Raw genomic sequence first — 23365 nt, 5'->3', positions numbered from 1 at the left:
GGTATGCCAGACTATGAAAAAGAATTTGAACTTTACTGCAGTGAAAGAGAAGGTTGTGCATTATCTGTGTTGATTCAGAGGCATGGTAAGTTGAGAAAACCAATTGCATATTTCTCAGCTGTTCTGGATCCTGTTGCAAAAGCTTTGCCAGGTTGCTTAAAAGCAGTGGCTGCAACAAGTGTAAGTCTTGAACAAAGTGAGGGTATCATTATGGGATTTCCTGTAAAGGTATATGTACATCATTCAGTTGAAATTCTTCTTACCAGATGGAGTCGTTACTGAGGTAATTAATGAAAATGACATTGATCATGAATGTCTGGATGTTGTAGATTACTGCACAAAACCAAGACAGGACATAAAAGATGTTCCTTTACCTGAATCAGACATAGTCTATTTTGTGGATGAATCTTGTTTGAGGAATGATGAAGGGATTTTGAGGGCAGCATATTCAGTCTGCACAGTTTCGGATGTTGTTGCAGGTTCACCTCTGGATGGAATTCGTTCTGCTCAAATTGCAGAGTTAATTGGTTTAATCCGAGCATGTGAAAAGGCAACTGCCAAAAGGGTAACCATAGTGACTGATAGTCAATATGGTTATGGTGTAGTTCATGACTATGGACAGCTATGGTCTCAAAGAGGTTATTTAACCTCTGCAGGTACACCAATCAGGAATGCGAAATTGATCAAGAGATTGATTGATGGCATTCAGTTACCAGAGCAAATTGCTGTAGTCAAATGTGCAGCTCACAAGAAAGGGGATGATTACATCACCAAAGGGAATGCGTATGCAGACGAGATTGCAAAGTACTGCGCCAAAAACAATTATTCAATCAATCGGGAAAAAGACAAAAGTCACACAATGAATTCTCTCATGCTAATTTCTGTAGTTGAAACATGGCAGGAAGTGAAAGATCTACAAGATGAGGAAGATGAGGAAGAGAAAAACACATGGTTAAAAAATGAATGCAGGCAGAGAGAAGAAGATGGAATTTGGGTTTACAAAGATGGAAGGCCTGTAATGCCAGACTGCATGATTGCAGACATGGCACGAATGTACCATGGTCCAGGACATTTAGGGAGAGATTCCATGATTAGATTATTCAGAGAAACATGGTTCAATATGAAATTTAGAATCATTGCAGAATCACTTTGCCAAAGATGTTTGACCTGCCAACAGATGAATCCTAACAGGAAGACTGTTGTAAGTTTGGAACCATAGGACGGGAGGGTGGTCCTTTTACCAGATTACAAATGGATTTCATTGAGATGCCATTGCACAACAGACTGAAATATGTATTGGTATTTGTTTGTCTGTTTTCAAGATGGGTGGAAGCTTTCCCAACTCGTCACAATGACTCAGTCACTGTGGCAAAATTGCTTCTTTTTTTTCTTTAAAGTTTATTTTTGTCGCAGACAGTTACAGTATACAAACAGTTGCGCCGACAGCCTCATTAAAATTACGACATTTCGTCAGGCATCATGTTACTGTTCACACGGCCCATCAGCCCACAGCCCGAAGGCCGGGCGGCGGTAGGTGGTAGCATGGTAGAACTGACAATGAATCCAGCAACGCAGCTGTACGGCAGAATATTCCGGCCTGCTGTTATATGTCTTTCATACAATTAACTCCCCAATAGAACCCCCCCCCAAAAACCTTGGCATCAATAACTAAGGCATGTGTATACAGTTTGTTCACCTCATTATGGCACTCCTAGTGGTAGATAAGACAGCAATAAGTACCTAGATTGGGAAGGAAACCTTCAGGGACTAAAATATAACTTCTCCAATATAGATCATACTCGTACATGAACGGCAGGCACTCCCCCACATCACCGCCCTACCTCTCCCACCCCTCCACCCTCATCCTCTGACCCTGTATTCTCAGGGGTAAACAACTCCGCACTCGTGCCATCCAAATCCTCAGCGGTCGCTCCCACCTCTCGCATCAGTCTCCACGCAAGTAGGTCGTCTTGTAGCTTTACATCCCTACGCACGCTCTGCATAAAGGTTTCTTCCGCTAGGAACCATTCCCCCACATCCCTAAGCCATTGCGACATCTCTGGGGCCCTCTGTCCCATCCATGTAATCGCTACTCTTCTCCTCGCCAACACCAAAAGTAGTTGCAACATCTTGTATGATAGATTACACTTCTTGGGTTTGGGGACTAAGGCTAATAAACAATGAAGGGGGGTCAGCTCCAGCCGGAGATCAGTAACTGTGCGAATGTGCGCCACCACAGACTGCCAGAAGGCTTTAACTAACGGGCAGTCCCACGCCAGATGGAGGAAGGACGCACCTGCCGCGCCACATCTAGGGCAATCATCCCGTTTGTCCGGGGAGATCCGTTTCAAGGTAACCGGTGTCACATATGTGCGGTGTAGGAAGTTAAAGTGTGTCAATTTAAACCGTGCATTGCACGACACCTTACGGGTGAGAGTGCCTATGCGCTTGCGCTGTTCCGGCTCCAGAGTAATCCCCAAATCAGTCTCCCAGGCTGCCCAGGCCGGAGGAACCGGTGGGGTGGAGTCACACCGCATGGCCGAATACAAGAGGGTAATCAGCCTCCTGCCCCTCCCACAGGAAAGGATAGTATTGAGGGTATGGGACATCTGGGGCGCATCAGGGAATTGCGGCCAAGTATCCCGCGCCATTGCCAGAAGGCCTCTATAGTGTAAGAATTGTCCTTCGCCGAGTCCGAACGTCTCCGTTGCCCGTTCGAAGGATAGAAACGTGTCATCCGGGTAAAGGTCAGCCAACAACTTGCATCCACCCGCTCTCCACTCATGGAATGGCATATGTTTCTCCATGGCCACCACAGGGGCCATGATCCATATCGGCAGCTCCCTGTGAAAGGGGGCCCTCCGTAAGACCTTTTCCACAAAACGTTGCCAAACTGCTGCAGTGTGGCGCACTATGTATGGCAGATCCCCACCAGCACCCCTTCCGTGCATCAGGGCCAGTTGTACCGTTCTATCGTCCGCACTGCCCGCTAGGAGTTGCATTTCCCAGTTGTCCGAGTCTGCGAACCACCTGGCGGCCGGCACCAGCTGTGCCGCGTAGTAGTAAAGATCAAACCTCGGCGCCTCCAACCCCCCCTCCTCCCAGCTCCGGACAATCGTGTGCAAGGCAACCCTACTACGCCTGCCCGCCCAAAGTAAAGACGTAAGGAGTGTATTAAGAGTCCGGAATATCCGCGGGGGAAGTGGGCACAGCGAATTCTCCAACACATACAGCATCCTCGGCAGCATCGCCATTTTTGCCACCGCCAGGCGTCCCATCAGGGAGAGGGGCAGTGTGTTCCAGAAGGACACCGATTGTTGTAGGGAGTGAACCACCCTATCTGCATTACGGGCCAGCAGCTGGTCGTCTGGCGCCGCCACCTGGATCCCCAGATAGCGGAAGGCCTCCAGTTCCCACCGCAGTCCCAGGTTTGGTAAGGTCCCACGCATGTCTATATTATATCCCGCTAAGGGGAATATCAGGGACTTCCCTGCATTGATACGCAGACCCGAGGCTGACCCAAAACGGTCCAGCAGCCGCAGTAAAACTGGCAGCGCTTCCCGCGGAGATGTCAAATAAAACAGAGCATCGTCCGCACACAAGGACACCGTGTGTACCGTACTCCCCACTGTGATCCCCCTTTGAGACATCGTGGTACGGACTTCAACCGCCAACGGCTCAATTGCCAGGGCGAACAGGAGCGGTGAGAGGGGACATCCCTGACGGGTGCCCCTCTCCAATGCCCAGTCTTCAGAGCGTGCGGCCCCAAGTTCAACCCTGGCCCGAGGCGCTTGATACAATATCTGGATCCATCTGCAAAACACAGGCCCCAATCCCACCCGCCGAAGCACCTCTAACAGGTACCCCCAGCTAACTGTATCGAATGCTTTGGCTAAGTCGACCGAAACCAGGACCCGGGGGTCCTCCCTACCGCGCACCTCATGCAGGATATGGGTTAATCGCCGCAGATTCATTGCGGTGTTGCGTCCGGGGATAAACCCACACTGGTCCTGGTGAACCAACCGGGCCATGTGTGGCGCCAATCGAGCGGCCAACAGTTTGGTCAGGATCTTTACATCTGTGTTGATCATAGTTATTGGGCGGAATGCCGCGGGGTCGTATCCATCACCCCCCGGCTTCAGAAGCATGCAGATCTCTCCTTGATACATTGTGGGCGGGAGGGATCCATCCTCCAGTGCCTTAAGGAAGACCTGGAGGAGGAGGGGGCCGAGGATGTCTCCGAACGTGTGGTAAAATTCGGAGGGAAACCCATCTCTTCCTGGGGACTTGGCCCTCTGCAGGCCAGCCATAGCCACCCGTACTTCGTGAAGGGTAAAAGGCCCGTCCAACACCTTCGCCTCCTCTCGTGAAAGGGCCGGAAGGGTCAGCCCCTGGAGGTAAGGCTGATAGGATGTCTCCGTAACCAGGGGATCCGCCGCATATACCCGCTGCAGGTGGGCTCGGAGGACCCGGAGTATGTTGGATTCCGAATGTACCATAACCCCATCGGGGCCCCTCAGGGCAGCTATCCGAACTGGGGCCGTTTCTTTCTTCAAAATCCAGGCCAACAATCGGCCGGATTTGTCTCCCTCCCTGTGGAGACGCTGTCTAAATTGACCTAGCGTAAATCTGTCGAGGCGCGTAAGTATATCGTGTACCCGTTCCTGGGCTTCCCGCTCCAACGCCAATTCCGGTTCCCCAGGATTTGGTGAGGCCTGACGAGTTCGTAGGATGTCTTCAGCTTCCCGCAGGTCGCGAGTCAGCTGTTGGCGGACCCCATAGGTGAGGGCCATGCATTCACCCCGCACCACTGCTTTCAGAGCGTCCCATTTTGTCGACAGGGGCACATCATCCCCCTCCCAGTTCAGCGCAACGTAAGTCGTGAGTTCCGTCTGTACCTGGTCTCTACCCACTGGGTCCTGTAAAAGGTCCGTAGGCATCCGCCAGGTGCGGGGCGGCAAGGCTGGTCGACCTCCTGTGTTGCGCACAACACCGGGGAGTGGTCAGACAGGAAGCGGGCCAGATGTGTGACCTTTAATGAATACGACGCATCCATATTCGCAGCAAGGACCCTATCCAGCCTGCTGTGGGTGTCGTGAGTAGGGGTGTAACAGGTGTACAGTTTCTGTGAGGGGTGACCCTGACGCCACACATCTACTGCCCCCAAGTTCGCCATGACCTCGCGCAGCCCCGCCGTCATGCGAGGTTTTGTTCCTGCTCGGGGAGGATTCCTGTCTAGGACGGGGTCTAGGACACAGTTAAAATCCCCAAATCACAGGAGTGGACCATCCAAGTCCGACACTATGACCTCCTGCATTTGTGAGTAGAAGGCCGCGTCATCTACATTAGGAGCATATGTATTAAGCAATGTAAGGTCCCTACCATTCAGCATCACCCTCAGCAGCAGGTACCTGCCCTCAATGTCCGCTTCCGCATACTGCACCGCGAGGGGGACCCCGGGGGCCACCCAAATCGAGACCCCACGTGCATACGTGCATACGTAGAAAAAGAAGAGTGAAACACCTGACCCCGCCATTTTTTAGCCAGCTTCTGCGCACCCTCTTCATTCAGATGTGTTTCTTGCAAACATGCAATAGAAATGCCATGCCTTCGAAGGAAGGACAGGACCCTGTGTCTTTTGGTGCATGTGCCTAACCCACGCACGTTTCAAGTCAGAAATTTGTATCCCATGTTCCCTGTGATCGCCCAGCCGGGCCATGTAAGCTGCTGCCAAAGTACCGCCTCCTAAGGGCCTGAACAGTGATACACACGATGCCTAAAACAACTTTCTTCAACAGTTCACCCCCTCCTCCCAAGATCGCAGCATTTGCAGAACACCCCCACCTCCCCACCCACGAGCAGGATAACGACAACAACCCAACCTGTCAGCCCACCCTTCCCCTGCTGGTGCCAGGACGTACACAGCCACCCCACACACCCCTCACAACACATCACACACCCACACCACTACGAAACTGAACTCACCCCCCCCCCCCCAGCTCCCCGCACGACCCACTGCTCACATAGTGTACGCCCGGCTCCGTTCCAACTGTATTCGACCAGGTAGGACCAGATCCAACATTCGCACACAACCACCTCCCGATTATTCTCAAGTCCATACGTAGCGAAAGGCCCCCTGCCCCCACCCCGCAACGTAAAGTCTGGTGGTTCTGGACACAATGTCATTCCGTGTTCATCAATATCCCTCTCCTCCCCAGGAGCCACTGCAGCCAACCAGAGAGAAAGTATATACCGCTCCCATATCACCTCATGGTGGGCCGTTCACATATGGGGCCCCAGCTACACCCGTCTCCGGGATCACCAGGTCGGATGGTGCCGTGACACTTTCTGCAGCCTGTATCGAGTCCGGGACAGGATTTCCACTGGTTCCAGCGGGTTCGGGGACCCCGATCAGGTCTCCAGCAGCATGGGTTCCAGGAGCATGCCGCCATCTGCCCCTACCGTGATTCTAGGTTCCCCCGTGTTCTCCGGTGTAGAGTGGCGTCTCCATCTGCCCCTGGGTTTTCGCTGTCGCTGTGGGCGATTCCCCCACATTTCCTTGGGCCCACCATGGTCCCCCGGTGGAACGCCGTCTCCTCTAACTTCCAGCCATTCCCAAACTTCCTCCGGGGACTCGCCCAGAGCAAGCACCTTTAGTTTGGCGGGATACAGCAGCATGTATTGTAATTGCATCGCACGGAGCTTCTGCTTAACCCCCAGAAAGGATTTCCTCATCTCTTGCACTTGATGGATATAGTCAGGGTATATTGAGATCCGGTTGTTTTCAATGGCTAGGTCCGGTGTTTCCCTTGCCGCTCGCAGGATGCAATCTCGGTCTCGATAATTCAATATTTTGGCAATCAGGGCTCGCGGAGAGGCCCCCGGCCGCGGCGGAGGGACCATTGCTCGATGTGCTCTCTCAATAACAAACACCTCTGAGAGACCCTGCGGGCACAGCTTCGTTTTGATCCATGTTTCTAGAAAACGTTCAGGGTTACCAGCCTCCATCCGCTCCGGGACCCCTAGGACTCTAATGTTGTTGCGACGCGCCCTCCCTTCCGCGTCCTCCGCCCTCTGTTCCAAGGCACTTGTCGCCGCCGTGAGGTGTGTGACCGTCTTTTTGAGAGAGGCTACCTCCCCCTGCAGCTGCCTAATATTGGCCTCCGCATCCGTGACTTTGTCCGCCACCTTACGGAGGTCCGTCCGCAGGAGATTAACGTCGATGGAGACAGTCTCGATTTGCCTCTCCAGCGCTGAGTGGGAGCCCTGAATTGCCTTCAGGAGCTCCGCACGGGAGGGTTTGCCAGGATCTCCCGGTTCTTCATCTTGGCCTGATTGGCGTGCAATCCTTTGAGACGGCAACCTTTGTGTGGTGTATTGGGTGATCGTATTGGCTTGTGACGAGCGGGCCATCCTGTCTTTGCGCATCTCCGGTGTAACCCCAACGGAGGGATAGCGTGCCTATGGTGCAACAGCAGACACTATCCCACTTCTTCCCAGTCTGTAGACAGTTCAGTGAGGTGACACGCCCGAACACTCACCCAGTCACAGGCATGCGGGCCGCCCCGCTCTTTCAACACACCCGTCGTGGGCCAGTCTCAGGCCACCAAGCACCGTTACAAAGCTTCGTGATCCGAGTCGTGGTCAGACAAGGAGAGCCCCGGCCTCCACACACAGCCCGCCGGGCAGCGCAAGTTTGTTAATAGTCCCCCAGGCACCCAGGCTCGCCAAGAGGAACCTTCGGATCCCAGTCGGGCGGACACTCCGCCTCCTCGCCCAGCCGGGCACGACAGGCAATAGGCCACTCCACTCTCCGCGACTTACTGGTATGGCCGGGGTGGCCCGTCTGCCCCGACCACCCGTTGAACCGCCGCGCCCAAGATCCCCCAGTAAGGCAATAGGGAATCTTGCACTCCTCTTCGCCGCGTCCCAGGAAACAGGTAGGCCCGGGAGAACAGGGCCGGCCCCATACAGCCAGTCAGGGGTCAGTGTCCTCGTGTGCGCGGTCCGCGCTGTTCGGCTCCGCCCCTCCGAGCCCCCGGCCCGCACTCGCCGCAGGTCTATATTAGTGCACTTCTGCCCTCAGGTTTTCAGGCAGCGCCGGGCAGTCCCGGTCAGCACGGCTCGGAGGGTCGTCCCCAATATGGCGGCCCGGTGGGGGAGGGGCACAACCCGGACTCGGGTGCCCCAGCCGCCTCCTCGCTTCACTGCCCCACTAGGGTAGTCCCTCACCCGTGTATGCAGTGGCGCTCCTGGGCAGGAGCTCGCAGGAACCAACCTCCGGGGCGTTCACACGGCCCGAAGCCCCTCTCTCTGCTCACCGGGACTCGCGGTCCGTGTCTCTGGGGCCGCGTCCTCCCCCGAGGCATCTCCCAGTCCGGGGCCGGCTGCAGAGCCTCTTCCTGCAATTCCGTCCTCCGGGTTAGGATTCAGACCCATGACGAGCTCCTCCGGACTCCGATCCTCCCGCCGACATCCAGGGGCACCACAGGGCTCAGCTGCTCACGGTCGGACAGGCCCAGACCACGGGCTCACGTAGGCGCGGCGGCCGTCCCTGGAACACCGGGGCTGCACCCAGTCCGCTCCGCCGCCTCTGCCAGCCGAAATTCGGTAGGGAGGGTCCCCTCTGCCTCATTTATGCTCCGGTCGTCCGATGCTGCAAAACCAGAGCTCGGGCAGGATGAATTATAGGATTTTCGGATCCGCAAGACGGGAGCTGGTAGAGCTCACGTCCTGTCGGCCATGCTGCTTGGCCACGCCCCGGCAAAATTGCTTCTTAGGGAGATCATACCTAGGTACGGATTTCCAGTAACCATTGAAAGTGATTGCGGAACTCATTTTGAAAACAGATTGATGAAATTGATTTGTGAAGCTTTGAATATTCAACAGAAACTGCATTGTGCTTACAGACCAGAAGCATCAGGTGTTGTTGAACAAGTAAATGGAACTATCAAGAATAGAATTTCAAAAATGTGTCTAGCCACAGGAGTGAAGTGGACGGATGCACTTCCACTCATTCTAATGTCAATGAGAAGCACTCCAGAGAAAAAGACAGGTCTTAGCCCTCATGATATTGTGATGGGTAGAGTAATGAGGCAAGCATTTGTTTCAGTTGGCAAATTAATGAGTATTAATGATAGTGCAATCATTGAATATTGCCAGAACCTGTCTGATGTAGTCAATTCTATATTTCATCAGGTGGGGACAGATGTAATTTCAAAGGAGAGAGTGCAAGCCCATGATTTGTTACCCGGAGACTGGGTAAGGACCAAAGTTCATTGAAGAAGAAACTGTTTAGTCCCAAGGTGGCAGAAGGCAAGACAAATAATTTTGGTTACAACAAATGCAGTTAAATGCAAAGGGCTGAAAAGGTGGATTCATGCAAGCCATACGATTCGTGTACCACCTCCTGAAAATCCTGATGAAGATAGTGACACAACAGCTGATTCGGATTCAGAAGGTGACCCAGAAGATCCTGAGTCTGATGATCAACAAGAAAATCAACATCAAGGGAATCTAGATGAGAATCAGAACTTGAATGAAGAAGATCTGAATATCGAAACTGGAGATTGAGGTGTTTAATAAAGATCTGCTTGAAAAAGAGTCTCTAAAAGAAAAGGGAGATTCAGAGGAAGCAGAAGATTCTGAGCGAGACGAAAATCTGAGCCAAAATATTGAAAAGCAAAAAAGTAACTCTGTGTTCAGGAGCAAAAAGCCTGAGACTGGGAAGCTGAAGGTGATTCCTGAAGAAGAAGAAGAAATACCAAGTATCAGTAAGGATATTGTTCCGAATGGAGTGCAGCTGCCGAGTAAGGAAATTCCTAGGTACAGATTTGAAGTCTCAGATACAGACACTGATGAAAGTGATGAAGAATCTGAAATAAGAAAATTCAGAAAAAGAGCTTGGAAAGCTGAATGTAACGAAAGTGTGCCAAAGAAAAAGATCTTGAGAAAAGGAGATATTTGGCCTGAAGATAATTTGAAATTCAAGCTGGTGAAGAAAACAAAAGATCAAATTAACGAAGTATCTAGTCAGGGAGGTGACTCTGAAAAGAAAAGTGAAAACAAGAAAATAGAAATAATCACTCGAAAGACAAAAAGAGTAGTAAAGCCAAATCAGAAGTATAAGTCCCCAAAGTGGACTTATATTATAATCCCACCAATTGTAGAGGTTGAGAGCAGCAGTCAGGAAGATTTGGAGGAACTCAGTGACAAGGATTGAAATTCTTTAAAAATGTTTTGATAAGGGTTTTGTTTTCTGGCATAAGGCTGAAGAAAATTTGTTAGGTGACTTTAGGTCGAAGAAATTGTGTTTAGTTGGAGAGCACATATTATGTGACACAAGGTCGAAGAAAAGCTCTTTAGGGTTTTTATTCTAAAGACACGTTTAATTAAATTTTTGTTTTTTCAAATTTTTAGAATGCCTAGATCAGATACTTCTAGGTGTTCGATTCTTAAGAGATATTGTAAAATGACTTCAATCTGTGTGATATTATTAATCCTACTTTGGTTAATTTTAGCTGTGGTGTATCCTTTTGATGTAAATAAGCAAAAACTTAAGACTAATATAACAAGTAAGGTAGAGCCTAAACATGAGAAACGTGCTGGCAAGTCTAGCAGAGTTATTGAGCATGATCCAGAGACTCATCAAGATAGATCTGTTGGAGATTTCTCAAGCAATTCATTTTCAAGGCTTCTGTCTGAATATGTTAAAGTAATGAATGTTAAGGATTGCTACGTTTGTGTGAAACTGCCGGCTTCTGTTTCAGAGGGAGTAACTTATAATATGTTACCTCTCACTTATGGCATTACTTGCAGTGTAATTGCTAGCCTGTTTTATCAAACTGGTCGCCTGGAATATTATTATTCTGACTTTGATGAGATTTTTGCAAATCTCAAAGTTGTAAATAGCTTGGGAAACAGATGAGGGAATTCTTTTTAGTTACTAATGAACTCAATTATGAGTACGCTTATAGAAATAATTTAACATGCAAAATGAGAGCTGAAGAAAAGACTTTCCTGAACATGGTTGAGGAGAGAAGGGCTGTTTACAAGAGAAATTAGATGCTTAAGCATGCTAAGTCTAAGTACTGGCAAATGGAGGACGCTAAATTAAATGGTGTTAACACAAATGCTGCAATTCACATAGATGAACCAGTTAGTGGAAAAATTTGCATCAGAAGAGACAATACGCTTTACGATAACTTTTTTGTGGGTGCTAGTCAATGTGAAGATACATATCGTATCATTGGGGGATGGGGATTTAAAGGTGATAAGGATCCAATTTTTCCTGGGATTTATTTTATTTGTGGTAACAAAGCATATTTTAGCCTCCCAGACCACTGGTATGGGACATGCTATCTTGGCTTGGTCTTCCCAAAAATTTTTCATGTTGACAGAAATGAAAAGGGTACCTTTGAATTTGGTGAACATTTGAATCTGAACAGGTACAAAAGAGAAAGTTTTTCAGAAATCCTGGGATACATCTTTGGTGCTGTTATTCCTATGGTGGGAATTACTATGAATTCAATCAAAATCAGAAAAGTTTCTACAATTGTAGATAGATTGTCAACAGATACTGCAAGTGGTTTCCAATTAGTTAGCACAGAACTTGTTGCTACTAGAAGCATAGTTATGCAGAATCGTCTTGCATTAGACATTCTGCTCGCAAAAGAGGGAGGAGTTTGTGAGTTTTACATGTTCAGCATTGCTGTACTTATATACCTGACAAAAGTCGGGATATAGAGTTGCTTGTTAAGAACATTACGCAATTTCATGAGGAAATAGAACCTATGGAAAAAGAGAGTTTCACAGAACGAATTGGGAAAAGAATGGAGGCTATAAAGGAATGGTTTTCTGAAGTTGGAAGCTCCATCATTGGCAAAGTGCTCTATCCAGTAATTGTCATCATTATAGTGATAATGCTGCTAAAAATTAGCTGTTTGATTCACAAAAGGAGAAAGCATCAGAAAGAAAAAAGAAGGATTTTCAAACTTAGAAAGGAACAAGAGAAGGAATATGAGTTAGAGGAAATGCGAAGGGTTCAGTTTGAAAGAGATGACCAGACAGCGGAAACAGGAGTTTAGGGAGACTAATATCGAGAGAATCCAATGTGTGTCGTCTTCAAATTGGGAGAAAAATTTCATGAAATTTTTGGGTGTTGTTTGGTGATTTTTAAATCACCAGATGAGGGAGTTGATGAAGCAAGCTTCAGAAATTATTTTATTCTGACTCGTGGATTCATTTCCCTGTAACATGAACTAATTTATTAATGAGCTGTTGCATGATTTGTTTTATTAATTCAACTTAGATTAAGATTGCATCACACACTTGAACACGCGGGAACTAATAACATGTGCTCTTGTTGCATTTGCTAGTCTGTTTTGTAACACATGATTAATATTGTTTTGTTTGTCATGTTTGTCCTTTTGTCTTTGTCACTATTAATATGCGGCTGATCATTTTTGGTATGTGCTTTATTATATGTGCTTACATGTTTGTCTTATGTTGTGATTGTCTGTCTGTGTATCATTTAATCATCTTTTTACTTTTTCAGAAACTTAAAGCTGGACTATATGAAGAATGGTAGATATTTTATGTGCTGCTTTATTCGTTTGCTTCTGCTAGATGTCATTTATTAATGGGTTAATTATTAGCAATGGTCGGTGGGTAACAGAAGGGTTTATTTTACTTGAATTAATCATTCTTTTGTGTTTGTTTAAATACTAGCCCGAGAGAGAGGCTTGAGGCCTAGTTCTGGTTCTGAAAATATTGGTTGGCCTGTACGTGAGCAGAATCGGAGCCATGTGCAGTCATATTGGAACATTTCCATGGAGGAGAGCTTTATTCTTGAAAGAACTGTGGCTCTGACAATAGAGATTTGTACACGAACTGCTCTGAATGTTCTTTTTACAAGGCAGAGGAAGTGACAGGGATGATTTGCCGAGCTTTGGAGGAAATCAGAGAAGCAACTTTTAAAATTGTTGCAAACGCTCGGAAGCCGATGTCACTCCATGTCAATGAACAATAATGTGGTGATGTTCTTTCCCTGGAAGAGGTGGTTTTATTGGTCTGACAGTCAGCAACCAATCAGGGTGCTGAAGTTTATTAAAAAAATTACATTTAGTTAGATTAGCGAGCAAAAATGGTATAAAAATTGGGCCTCTTGAGGGGAACGGGGCTGACTGTTTCCTGAGGGCGAAGTGCTGTCCGATTTCCCATGGATTGTAGGCATTTAACTGTTTATTGAATTTATTTTCCTTTTCAGGTCAGAAGGCTAATTTAGGGATTAGGATTAATGTTTTCTTTAATTCATTATTTTATGCAATGTTGAACTGTCGGATCATTGAGCCAATGATTAGAGATTTAAACTGAATTAATAAAATTAAAATGTTTGATATTAATAAAGAGCTAATAAAGTTTATGCAATTTGAGAATTATAAATAAACTTTTAAAATGACAAGCTGGTCTTGTTTATTGTAGAAAGTTTAAAAACAACATATTAGATTCATTCGCCTCATGATTCAGCTGCTCTGTTATTTCTATGGGCCTGGTATTGATTGGTAAGTCTGGCAGTAGATGGTGACATCAATTATGCAGAATTTTAGTAGGAGCGCTGGATCACTACAAATCAATCATTCAATGAAAGTGTGCATATATTGGGATGGAGTTTGCATTGCTCTAAGCATTTCTGCTGTATTGCTCTAATAAGGCATACATTGCGGGATTTGATGGCTGTAGTGCTGTTCTCGACCAGTAACTCTGAAACTACACGTGAAGCTGGTATCTGTCCTCCATCCCAGCATATCGACATTATAATTCAACTCTTTTTTTGAACCAGAATAATACCCTAGGAGGTTTAAACGTCTCCCCATTGTGGCCCCGCATTGTTTTGCCAAGGCCAGGCGGTTCTTCTGCCCTGTGCAGATTTGTGGAGAATATGCCAGTGCTGATTTGTGGAGAATACGCCAGTGCTGATATGTGGAGAATACGCCAGTGCAGATTTGTGGAGAATACGCCAGTGCAGATTTGTGGAAAATACACCAGTGCAGATTTGTGGAGAATACACCAGTGCAGATTTGTGGCGCATACAAAAGTGCAGATTCGTGGAGAATACACCAGTGCAAGTTTGTGGAGAATACGCCAGTGCAGATTTGTCAAGAATACACCAGTGCAGATATGTGGAGAATACACCAGTGCAGATTTGTGGAGAATACACCAGTGCAGATTTGTGGCGAATCCACCAGTGCAGATTTGTGACGAATCCACCAGTGCAGATTTGTGGAGAATACGCCAGTGCACGTTTGTGGAGAATACGCCAGTGCAGATTTGTGGAGAATATGCCAGTGCAGATTTATGGCGAATACACCAGTGCAGATTAGTGGAGAATACGCCAGTGCACATTTGTGGTGAATACGCCAGTGCACATTTGTGGTGAATATGCCAGTGCAAGTTTGTGGAGAATACGCTAGTGCAGATTTGTGGAGAATACGCCAGTGCAAGTTTGTGGAGAATACGCCAGTGCTGATTTGTGGAGAATACGCCAGTGCAAGTTTGTGGAGAATACGGCAGTGCAGATTTGTGGAGAATACGCCAGTGCAGATTTGTGGAGAACGTGCCAGTGCAGATTTGTGGAGAATGCGCCAGTGCAGATTTGTGGAGAATACGCCAGAGCAGTTTTGTGGAGAATATTTCAGTGCAGATTTGTGGAGAATGCGCCAGTGCTGATTTGTGGAAAATACGCCAGTGCACATTTGTGGTGAATATGCCAGTGCAGATTTGTGGAGAATGCGCCAATGCAGATTTGTAGAGAATGCCCCAGTGCAGATTTGTGGAGAATACGCCAGTGCAGATTTGTGGAGAATATGCCCGTGCAAATTTGTCGAGAATAATCCAGCGCAGATTTGCACTTCAGCACACCTGCACATACCTCTCACAATATCCCCAAGGAGCACTTCGCCTTCTTTTGTGCACCCGGTCCATAACCCCACTGGCAATCTATGTTTCTGCATATTCCTGGTTTAGAGCAGCATTACACAAGTCTCTGAAGGGCAGGTTGGAGTCCAATATTAAATCCACAGCATGTGGGTCTGAGGTGCAAACGGTTATAATTTCTGTAGCACCTAAAAGGTGTCCTGCTGCTGAGAAACTGATACAATCACCAAACTACCAAAAGGAGATTCCAAAAAGATATACCAAGCTGCCATACAAATCCAATCTAATTAGAGAGCAGCAGAAGCACTGCTCTGTGTGGAAAACTGTCCCTGGCTCCATGGGGGAGTAGGGGTGGGGGGTGGAACTATGGAATGTCCTCCATAACTGCACTTTCCCTGAGAAGAGGATGGTTTGGACCAGAAGATTAGTAGTCAATGCATGCACAACAAAGCATGGCATGTTGTAGGGCCTTTACTAATCAGGCACCTAGACACCTTATTTACCAAATGCAACTAAGGCCTTTATTCATATCTTCATCCTTCATTGAACACTTGCCTATGAATTCATTCCCCTGCTAAAAGCCACCAAGATCATTATTTACCTTTCTCCGACCTGATGAATTCCAAGAGTTGCTGGGCCACCTCCTGGACCCGAACTTCCAGGCCTCTTTTCCCCAAACCTAAACTCCTCATGGCCATCATCCCAAAGCGTCTCTGCTGTTTCCAGATGTGGCCGCTGGAAAACAAAATCCCTGCAACGAGACAGGTTTCAGCGATGAGCAACATATTAAGCAAAAACCTTTACCTTTATATGGTGCACTTATTAATAGTGGACCCGGGAGTCCTCAAAGGGGACCCTCCTTCCGAAGGGTCATCCTCTGCCCTCCCTGCCAAATCCAACTTCCTGCACTTCCCGCTACTGCATTGTACCAAACTTTCCTACATGCAAGTTTTTGTGATTTGGTGTAAATCTTTTTAGTAGTTATTAAAAAAAATGAAGGCTTAACATGTATAGATATTGGACGGTTGGGCTCGCGAAAGTCCCGTGAGCATGCAGATTTAAAAAAGAAAGTGTTCTGATTTGGCTGAGAGGTCCTTTTTTTCTGTGTCCTGAAAATAAAACATTTGCAAAAACAACAGGTGATGGACCGAATGAGGATCAATGTCACACATTCAACCCAGTCAAAAGATCTGGGTCCTAATCCATCGTTTTTTTGCACTCCACACCACCCTGGCATAAGGGAGTGTGGTAGGGGCAGCCTGCTTGCCTCGACATTGTGAGTAGTCCCAGAGGAACCACCCTAGGATAAAAAATGTTTTAGATTTTAGAAAACGTGTTTTGGGGGCATCACAAAGCCGTGGGATTCCTGCGGGAGCCAGCGCTGGCCATTAGGAGCCAGCCACCCTGGACGAGCACTGTAATCCTGCAGAACCAGAAAACAATTAAAAAAAAGAAAGCGGGTGGTTTTGTTCGTTGGAGTTGGGAGGTTGGCCTCCCGGGAGAAGTTGGTTGTAAGGCTGTGCACGGAGAGGGGTTGGCAGCCCATGGGGGGTTTGGCACAGGAATTTTCCTCCTTTACCACTACCCGCACCTAAACCCTTATTTTTAATAACATAATAATTATGCAATTTAAAAAAAAATACTTACCTGCAAGGTAAAGGCATGCATGGTAAAAGTTCATATACTTACCTGCATGATAATGACTGCATAGTAAAGGCATTGCGTGGTCAAGACTGTGTTGTAAGGCTGATTACTCTGTCCGCAAACTCCAATTAAAAGTAAAAAAATGTTTTATCTGCATGTCATTAATTTTTTTTAACGGATGCTAAACAGAGTTTGAAATTAATGTCTGCCGCATTAAAACAACCCTAACATTATTTTCTGAGCATTTTGATTACACGATCTCCTTCTCCAAATATTAAACCAATGACATAGAGACATGAAATAAAATATACATACTCATATTTTTTTTTAAAAGATGGAACATTTTATGTAGAGGGGCCAAGATGATCAACATGAGATTTTAATGCTAACCCCAAGCACAGACTTTTTCACTATCTACGTAACTGGGCCACATTTGAACGGTGTTCTGTGGTAGGGTTTGGAGAGCCCAATGAGAACCTTACCTTTATTGCCAACGAGGTCCTTTAGGAGAGGTGTTAAAAACCGTCCAGAGAGTTCCTCTGAATGGGTAGTGAGGGCATTTCGTATTGTCTTGTACCCATGGAGTACGATCATTGGCGTTCCCCCCATCCAGATAGTGAAAATATTCCCATAAATCTTTCCCATCTGCAGAGACAAAACCAAAAAGTCTTCAAACAATTGACATTATCACTTCTACTTTCTAATTAGTGCATTGGTACTACTCTGCCAATTTAGGACTAATATCAATGCTAGATAAATGAATAGTGAACTCCAGGGAGAAGCTTCTCTCTTGCCTGAGCTGATCAGTCAACTTCCCCTTGCACTGTGTTGGTTAACATCTTCTCATTACATGCTTCAGACAGGGTATCTGTCCAGTCTCACCAGTGGTGAGGGTTGCACTGCACAGCAAGTACCATTACCAGCCCTGACTCTTTTTACAAACACAAAAGAATTTAGGTACTCAACAGAAGACCACGGCCCATGTTTACTATCTTTCATGCATCAGAGCGGTGCATGAAAAACTGCAGTGCAGCATTACGTGCACGATGAGCAACTGTGCATTGGCAGTTTTGCAAAGAGTTGCCTGCCGAAGATGCCATCCAACTGGAGTTTAGCACAACACAGAATTGCGCCTTGGAGCAAAAGCAAACCTTCGTTTTGGACATGGACATAGGTTTTGTACTCGAAGGGCCCTCCCTGGTACAATTTGTCACATGAAAACAGCTACAGAAGAGGAGCACGTGTTACATGTGGGCTTTATATGAACTGATAGGAGTAGATTTAAATGTGATTACTGAAAGGAGTAGGTAGGATGTACCACATACTCCAGCCTTCTTCTTTCTATGAGGCTCAGCCATAAGCTCTTGTATGAACCAATAGGAGGATCCCTCACACATTTGCCAACTGGCAAGAGGGCAGGTCCAAAGGTATGGCAGAACTAGCCTTTATTTATGGACGTGGGGGCAGAGAAGCATTTGCTCTATCTCTACTAGCCCACCAGCTACCTCCATTAAGCTCCACAGAGCCGGGTAGCAGGGAGGTGTAAAAAGGGGCGTGGCCTCAGAACATCTCTCTGCAACGCAGCCCCCTGGCACATACTGGAGGGTTCTGGGGGGCTAGTACCCCCAGTATTCAAGGGGAATTCGTTCCCCATCTGCAAACGTGCCAGGGGGCACGTTTGCAGAGTGCTGCAGGAAGGGGGAGGGGCCTCCGGCACGATGGCGGTCTTTTTAAAAAATGTATTTTTGAAGAAGGGGGGGCTGAATGGCCTCCCTTCTTTTTCTAATGTATTGGCCCTGGGGACCCCATCCCCCAGGGCCTTCCCCCTATTTTTTTTTTTTTAACTTTTGAAGGGGGCGCGTGGCCCCCCTCCCGAGGCCTTAATCGGCCCGGGGACCCCATCCCCCGGGGCATGGCCATTTTTGTATTTTACCATTCTTTTGAAGGGGGCTGCGTTGCCCCCCTCCTCAGGCCACTTATGCCCTGGGGACCCCATCCCCCAGTGCGGCTTTTTAAAAAACTATTTATTTAATTTTTGGTTAATTCTGGGGAGGGGGCCCGCGTGGCCCCCCTCCTGGGCCACTTGTAGCCCCGGGGACCCCATCCCCCATGGCTGTCCCTCTCCGTTGGGGCCCGGGGGGGGGGGGCGGGGGGGTCCCGAATCCCCCAACGGTCCCGCCGGCTCCACGCGTCCCTCGGGAGCCGGCATTGCTTTGTGGAAAAGCAATTTGGTTTGCATTTTGAAAGAGAGAGCAGATTTCCTGATCCCTCTTTCAAAGTGCAAACCAAGTTTGCTATGGCAGGGTGGGAGCCGCGAGGCTCCTGCCCTGTGAAAGCAAACTACAGTGTCCCGGGGTGGGCACCCCGGGACAGTGCAGGAGCCGGCCCTGGGGGGGTGGCGGTCCCCAGGGCCACAACAAGGCTCCACAAGGGGGCAGTGCGGCCCCCCCTCCCACAATTTACAAAGCCCCAGGGGGTGGTGGTCACCGGACGGACCCCCCCCCCCCAATTTTACTATTTAGTGCCTGGGGGAGGTGGTGGTCCCCGGGGCTTGTGGGGGGTTTGAGCCCCCCCACACTGGTTATTAGTTTTTTAAAAATAAAACCAAAATCAAGCCCCGGGGGTGGCAGTCCCCTGGGCTGCGGAGGGGCCGTGAGACCCCCGCATATATTGTCTTAAAGCCCCGGGGGTGGTGGTCCCCAGGGCTTGAGGGGGCCTTTCAGCCCCCCACCCATGTATTTACCAAGACCCGGGGGTGGCGGTCCCTGAGGCTGGGGGGGGTTGTGAGCTCCCGCACATAATTTTCTAAAGCCCCGGGGGGTGGCGGTCCCCGGGGCTGGGGGCCCCTCTGGGCCCCCATTACATAACAAGAATACCCCCAGCACTTGCCCCCCCTGGGGCTAAATCGTAAATAAGGGCGGGAGCCCGCGCTTTGTTTTCTTTTTTCTCGGCAGTATCCGCGCACCCTGCGCGGATTTTGCCGACATTTAAGAAAAAATTATAATTTTTTTTGGCCCTGGAAGGGACTGATTTCTTGTGTCTCGGTTCGACCGAGGCACAAGATGGCTGCCAACACTTCCTGCTTTGGAGTGTGGACAGCCAATTAGCATAAAGCTTGTGATCGGGAGGGTGCGTGGATCCTGTGCGGCCATAGATATCACTATCTTTATTCCTTAATTTCTCAAAAACTAAAACGGATATACACCATTTTTTTTTAAAGTGCGCTTTCTGAACCAAGGGCTACCTTTTTGCAAAATTTGGTGTAATTCCGTTCAGCAGTTCAGGCTGTAGCCGTGTCTAAAATGTCCTATGGGAAATAACATGGGGAAACCGCGTTTAGGGACCCCCCTTTTTTCTTGGCCCCTGCTTGACGAATCACCCCCAAAGTTTTAGGATAGGAGCGGACCGGAACACTCCACGAGTTTTGAAAATTTTGTGAAGATTCGTCAATCGGCGCCAAAGATATTGGGAATAGAATGTTGCGGATTTCCTATGGAAAATAGGTCTTAACTATAACTACCTACTGGCGACCACCATTAGGTAATATACACAGATAAATATATCCACACACACATATACATATATAATATATTTACATATACAATATATCTTCCCTTTCTCCCTTCCCAAATAATAATAATGAAAGCCCAGCACTCTGGAATGTGCAAATCTTTTATTGCATGCTGCTGTTGAGTACACCATCATTTTGTTTATGTTTATGCACTTATACTGGTCACATGGTTATTTAAGGATTTTCCAGAATAGTGTCAACTATTGTGAATAAGGCTTTGTGAAAGCTGAACGGTGTTGATGGTATACTCCATAGCAACATGCAATAAAAAAAAAGACTTTGCATTCGTACTTTCCAGAGTGCCGGCTTTTCATTATTTGAGAAGGGAGAAAGGACGTTGAGGCGTGGAGGCAGTTGATTCAAGCCTTCTGCTGTGCACTGCCACTGATTAGGTGCACAACGCAAATAGAAGAAGGGAATAATAAAAAAATATATATTATATATATATATATATATATATATATATATATATATATATATATATACATATGTCCAACACCTTCTCCAAACGAAAGAAGCGAGACCCACTTGAGGATTAGATATGGAGACTTTATTTAGCCGCTCTTGCAGAGGTGAACAGGCACAACGTTCTTGCGGCGTATGCATTTCTGCATCCCGCCTCGTCAGCGGCGCTTGCGTGTCTGTGTGAGAGCAGGGCGGCACAGCTCGATTTAAATATCCTGCCCTCTCTCAAATATATATATATATATATATCCAAGCAACTCCCACTCCAAACGGAGGAGAGCACGCACACGAGGTCCGCAGGTTTAAGGCTTTTTTTTATTAAATCAGGCCTCCCTCGCCTCGGAAACCAGGAGAGACGCATTTCGGCTGCCGCAGCAGAATTTGTATATATCAATTATCTCCCTCAAGAGAAACACGAGTCGCACAGAACCTTGCCTTTAACAATTTATTTCGTGCAGGGTAACAGGACAGCAGCAGAATTTGTATGTAAATATATATATATATATATATATATATATATATATATATATATATATATATAGTTTCAGATGGTCCACAGGACCTCACTTTAACATAAAAATGGATATGAGGCCTTACCAGATATTCTGCTGCAGAAAGGGTTTTGCATATTTGCTAAAAATGCTGGAATCAACATCAAGATTTTTCAGAAGCCTTATGACCATTTGATTTTAGCGAACGGATGCCACAGGCCAGCACTCCACTGTGAAATGTGTTCCAACTACCGTACAATTTATCATCAGCCACTTTTATGAGTAGTTCAGTATCTTGGCTATAGTCTGATAAACACATATCGAAGGATTAATTCATGGTTGGGATATTTACCAATATTTGCTGTTAGAGAGAAACGCAAACAATTGTAAGCAGTATGATATTTCGGTAATTCACAGCATGTTGAAAGCATGTGTACTGTTACCTTAAAACATAGTCCCCTTCTCGTATAATTTAAAGCTAGATTGGTCATCAAAGTTTGTCATTATGAAAAGTGGGTCATGGTTCTAATGGCAAGCACTGGACTAACGAACTGTTTTTGAGCACACTGAAAATGAAGTACTGAACCCGCAACCTAAACATTTAAGGGAAACATGTAGTGAGTTCTGCAGTTCTTGAGATCACGTGATCGGATCCTCACCTGGATACCTGATTCTGGTTTTCTCCAACCCTCTGAAGAATTCATCAGCAGAGAGATTTTTTTGTCCCTTTGGCCTATTACACCTGAGAAGGTTGCAACTTCTTATAGGACACTTGACTGCCATATATTGCAGTGTGCAGTGACATTGTAGCTTCTGTCAACAGAAGCCCTTACCTTGGGTAAAGGAAGTCCCAGTTCTGGACTGCTGGTAATGCTCAGTCCTGAACAGGTTGCAATGCCAAAAACTTTCAACAGTTTCTGGCATGGATCCTGCTGCTGACTTGGCCACTGTCCTCCTGCAACAAACCCTGCAGTTGGACACATTGAGGATCAAGACTGCTATCCTTTATCAAGCTGTTCATTCCAGGTCTAATCAACCCCTCTAAATCAAAGTATTCTGGAGATCCTATGAGGTTAAAGGAGGTTTTGGATGACCTGGTGGTTTATTTTGTCTTTTGACCTGGTTAATTGTCCTCTCAGCGATACAAAGTGGGATATTTGATTGGTTCCTTGACTGATTCAGCTCTTGCATGGGCAACTCCTTCGTTATCGTCGAAAATCCTTGCCTAAAATATTATGCCAAGTGTTTTTGCCAAAGTTTGAGAAGATGATTGAGAGACCAGATTGTACAACAATACGGCGCATTCCTGGGTTTTCCCTAGCGCAGGTGCTAAATTTAGCTGCCTAGAGCGAATGCATGTACCCTTGCTCCATAGTGCCAATTGATTAAAGGTGTCCCTTCCTGCACATAAAAAAGCATTGTGCAGCACACATAGATATAGCAAATCCTCATTATTTAATGATTGTTTATGTGCAGGAAAAAATACACCTTCCTGCTAATAAACTATCATTAATTGCTTTTTGTTTTTTCTATGTGTGCTACAGAATGCAGCACACATAAAAAAATAGCAAAAACTAGGTGAAATAAAAGCATTTCTCCTCGTGCGCCCTTCTAACACGTGTTCATGCATGGAGTTAGTGTTTGGTGCTGCCGCAGATTTACACGTCTTTGTAAATCTGGCCAGCCTCAAAAAGCAATGGGTGATGCTGTGGAACGCCCACAGCAACACCCATTGCACGACCCTCTCATGCGGATAACTTTGTTGAGAGACAGAGCGGCGGTAAGCCACAAAAAGTGACTTAATGCCACTTTGTAAATATGGAACAGGGCATTGTGCCACAGGAACGTCATTAAACGTGACGTTCCTGTGGCACAATGACCCCAAGTTCGGCGCCAGAGGAGCGGAAAGTTCCATCAGGATAATTCAGAGTGAGCCTCTTGGACAAATACAAAGGGACAGTCTGACAAAAGACTTCATGGGCCAAAATGAGGCCTTTAACCTGTATCGTCTCTTTAATCTGCAGCCAGTAATGCTTTTTAAGGGGATGCTGAATATGTGGCCCTCTGGGGACTTTCATTTTGTACCAGCTGAAGTCTCTTCGGCAGCTTTGTGTCCATGTGACTCATTTTAGCATCTTGTCAACAACTCTGACATGTAGGTTATTTACTGTATTCAAATGATGTGTCACACTAATTTGTACTCGATTTTGACATAGAGGTTATCCGTTCTCTAGGTACATTGTGTTCTTGTCATCTACTA

At 47.0% G+C, this 23365-nt stretch overlaps 1 protein-coding gene across 3 annotated transcripts in view; it reads right to left on the bottom strand.

Annotated features, from left to right (window-relative positions):
• Positions 1–23365, bottom strand: part of LOC147684113 (cytochrome P450 2J6-like) — a 107356-nt gene that overhangs the window by 72888 nt on the left and 11103 nt on the right. For all 3 annotated transcript variants that reach the window (XM_086944483.1, XM_086944485.1, XM_086944484.1), the window contains exons 2-3: positions 17061–17223; positions 15536–15685 (exon numbers count right to left, since the gene is read on the bottom strand). In XM_086944483.1, the coding sequence (XP_086800609.1) occupies positions 15536–15685; positions 17061–17223 (313 nt within the window). The remainder of the gene's footprint in view (positions 1–15535; positions 15686–17060; positions 17224–23365) is intronic.

This window comes from Lissotriton vulgaris, chromosome 11, assembly GCF_964263255.1.
Source record: "Lissotriton vulgaris chromosome 11, aLisVul1.2, whole genome shotgun sequence".
NCBI lineage: Eukaryota > Metazoa > Chordata > Amphibia > Caudata > Salamandridae > Lissotriton > Lissotriton vulgaris.
Note: the sequence above shows the minus strand (reverse complement) of the source record. Positions and strands in the feature narration are given on the sequence as shown.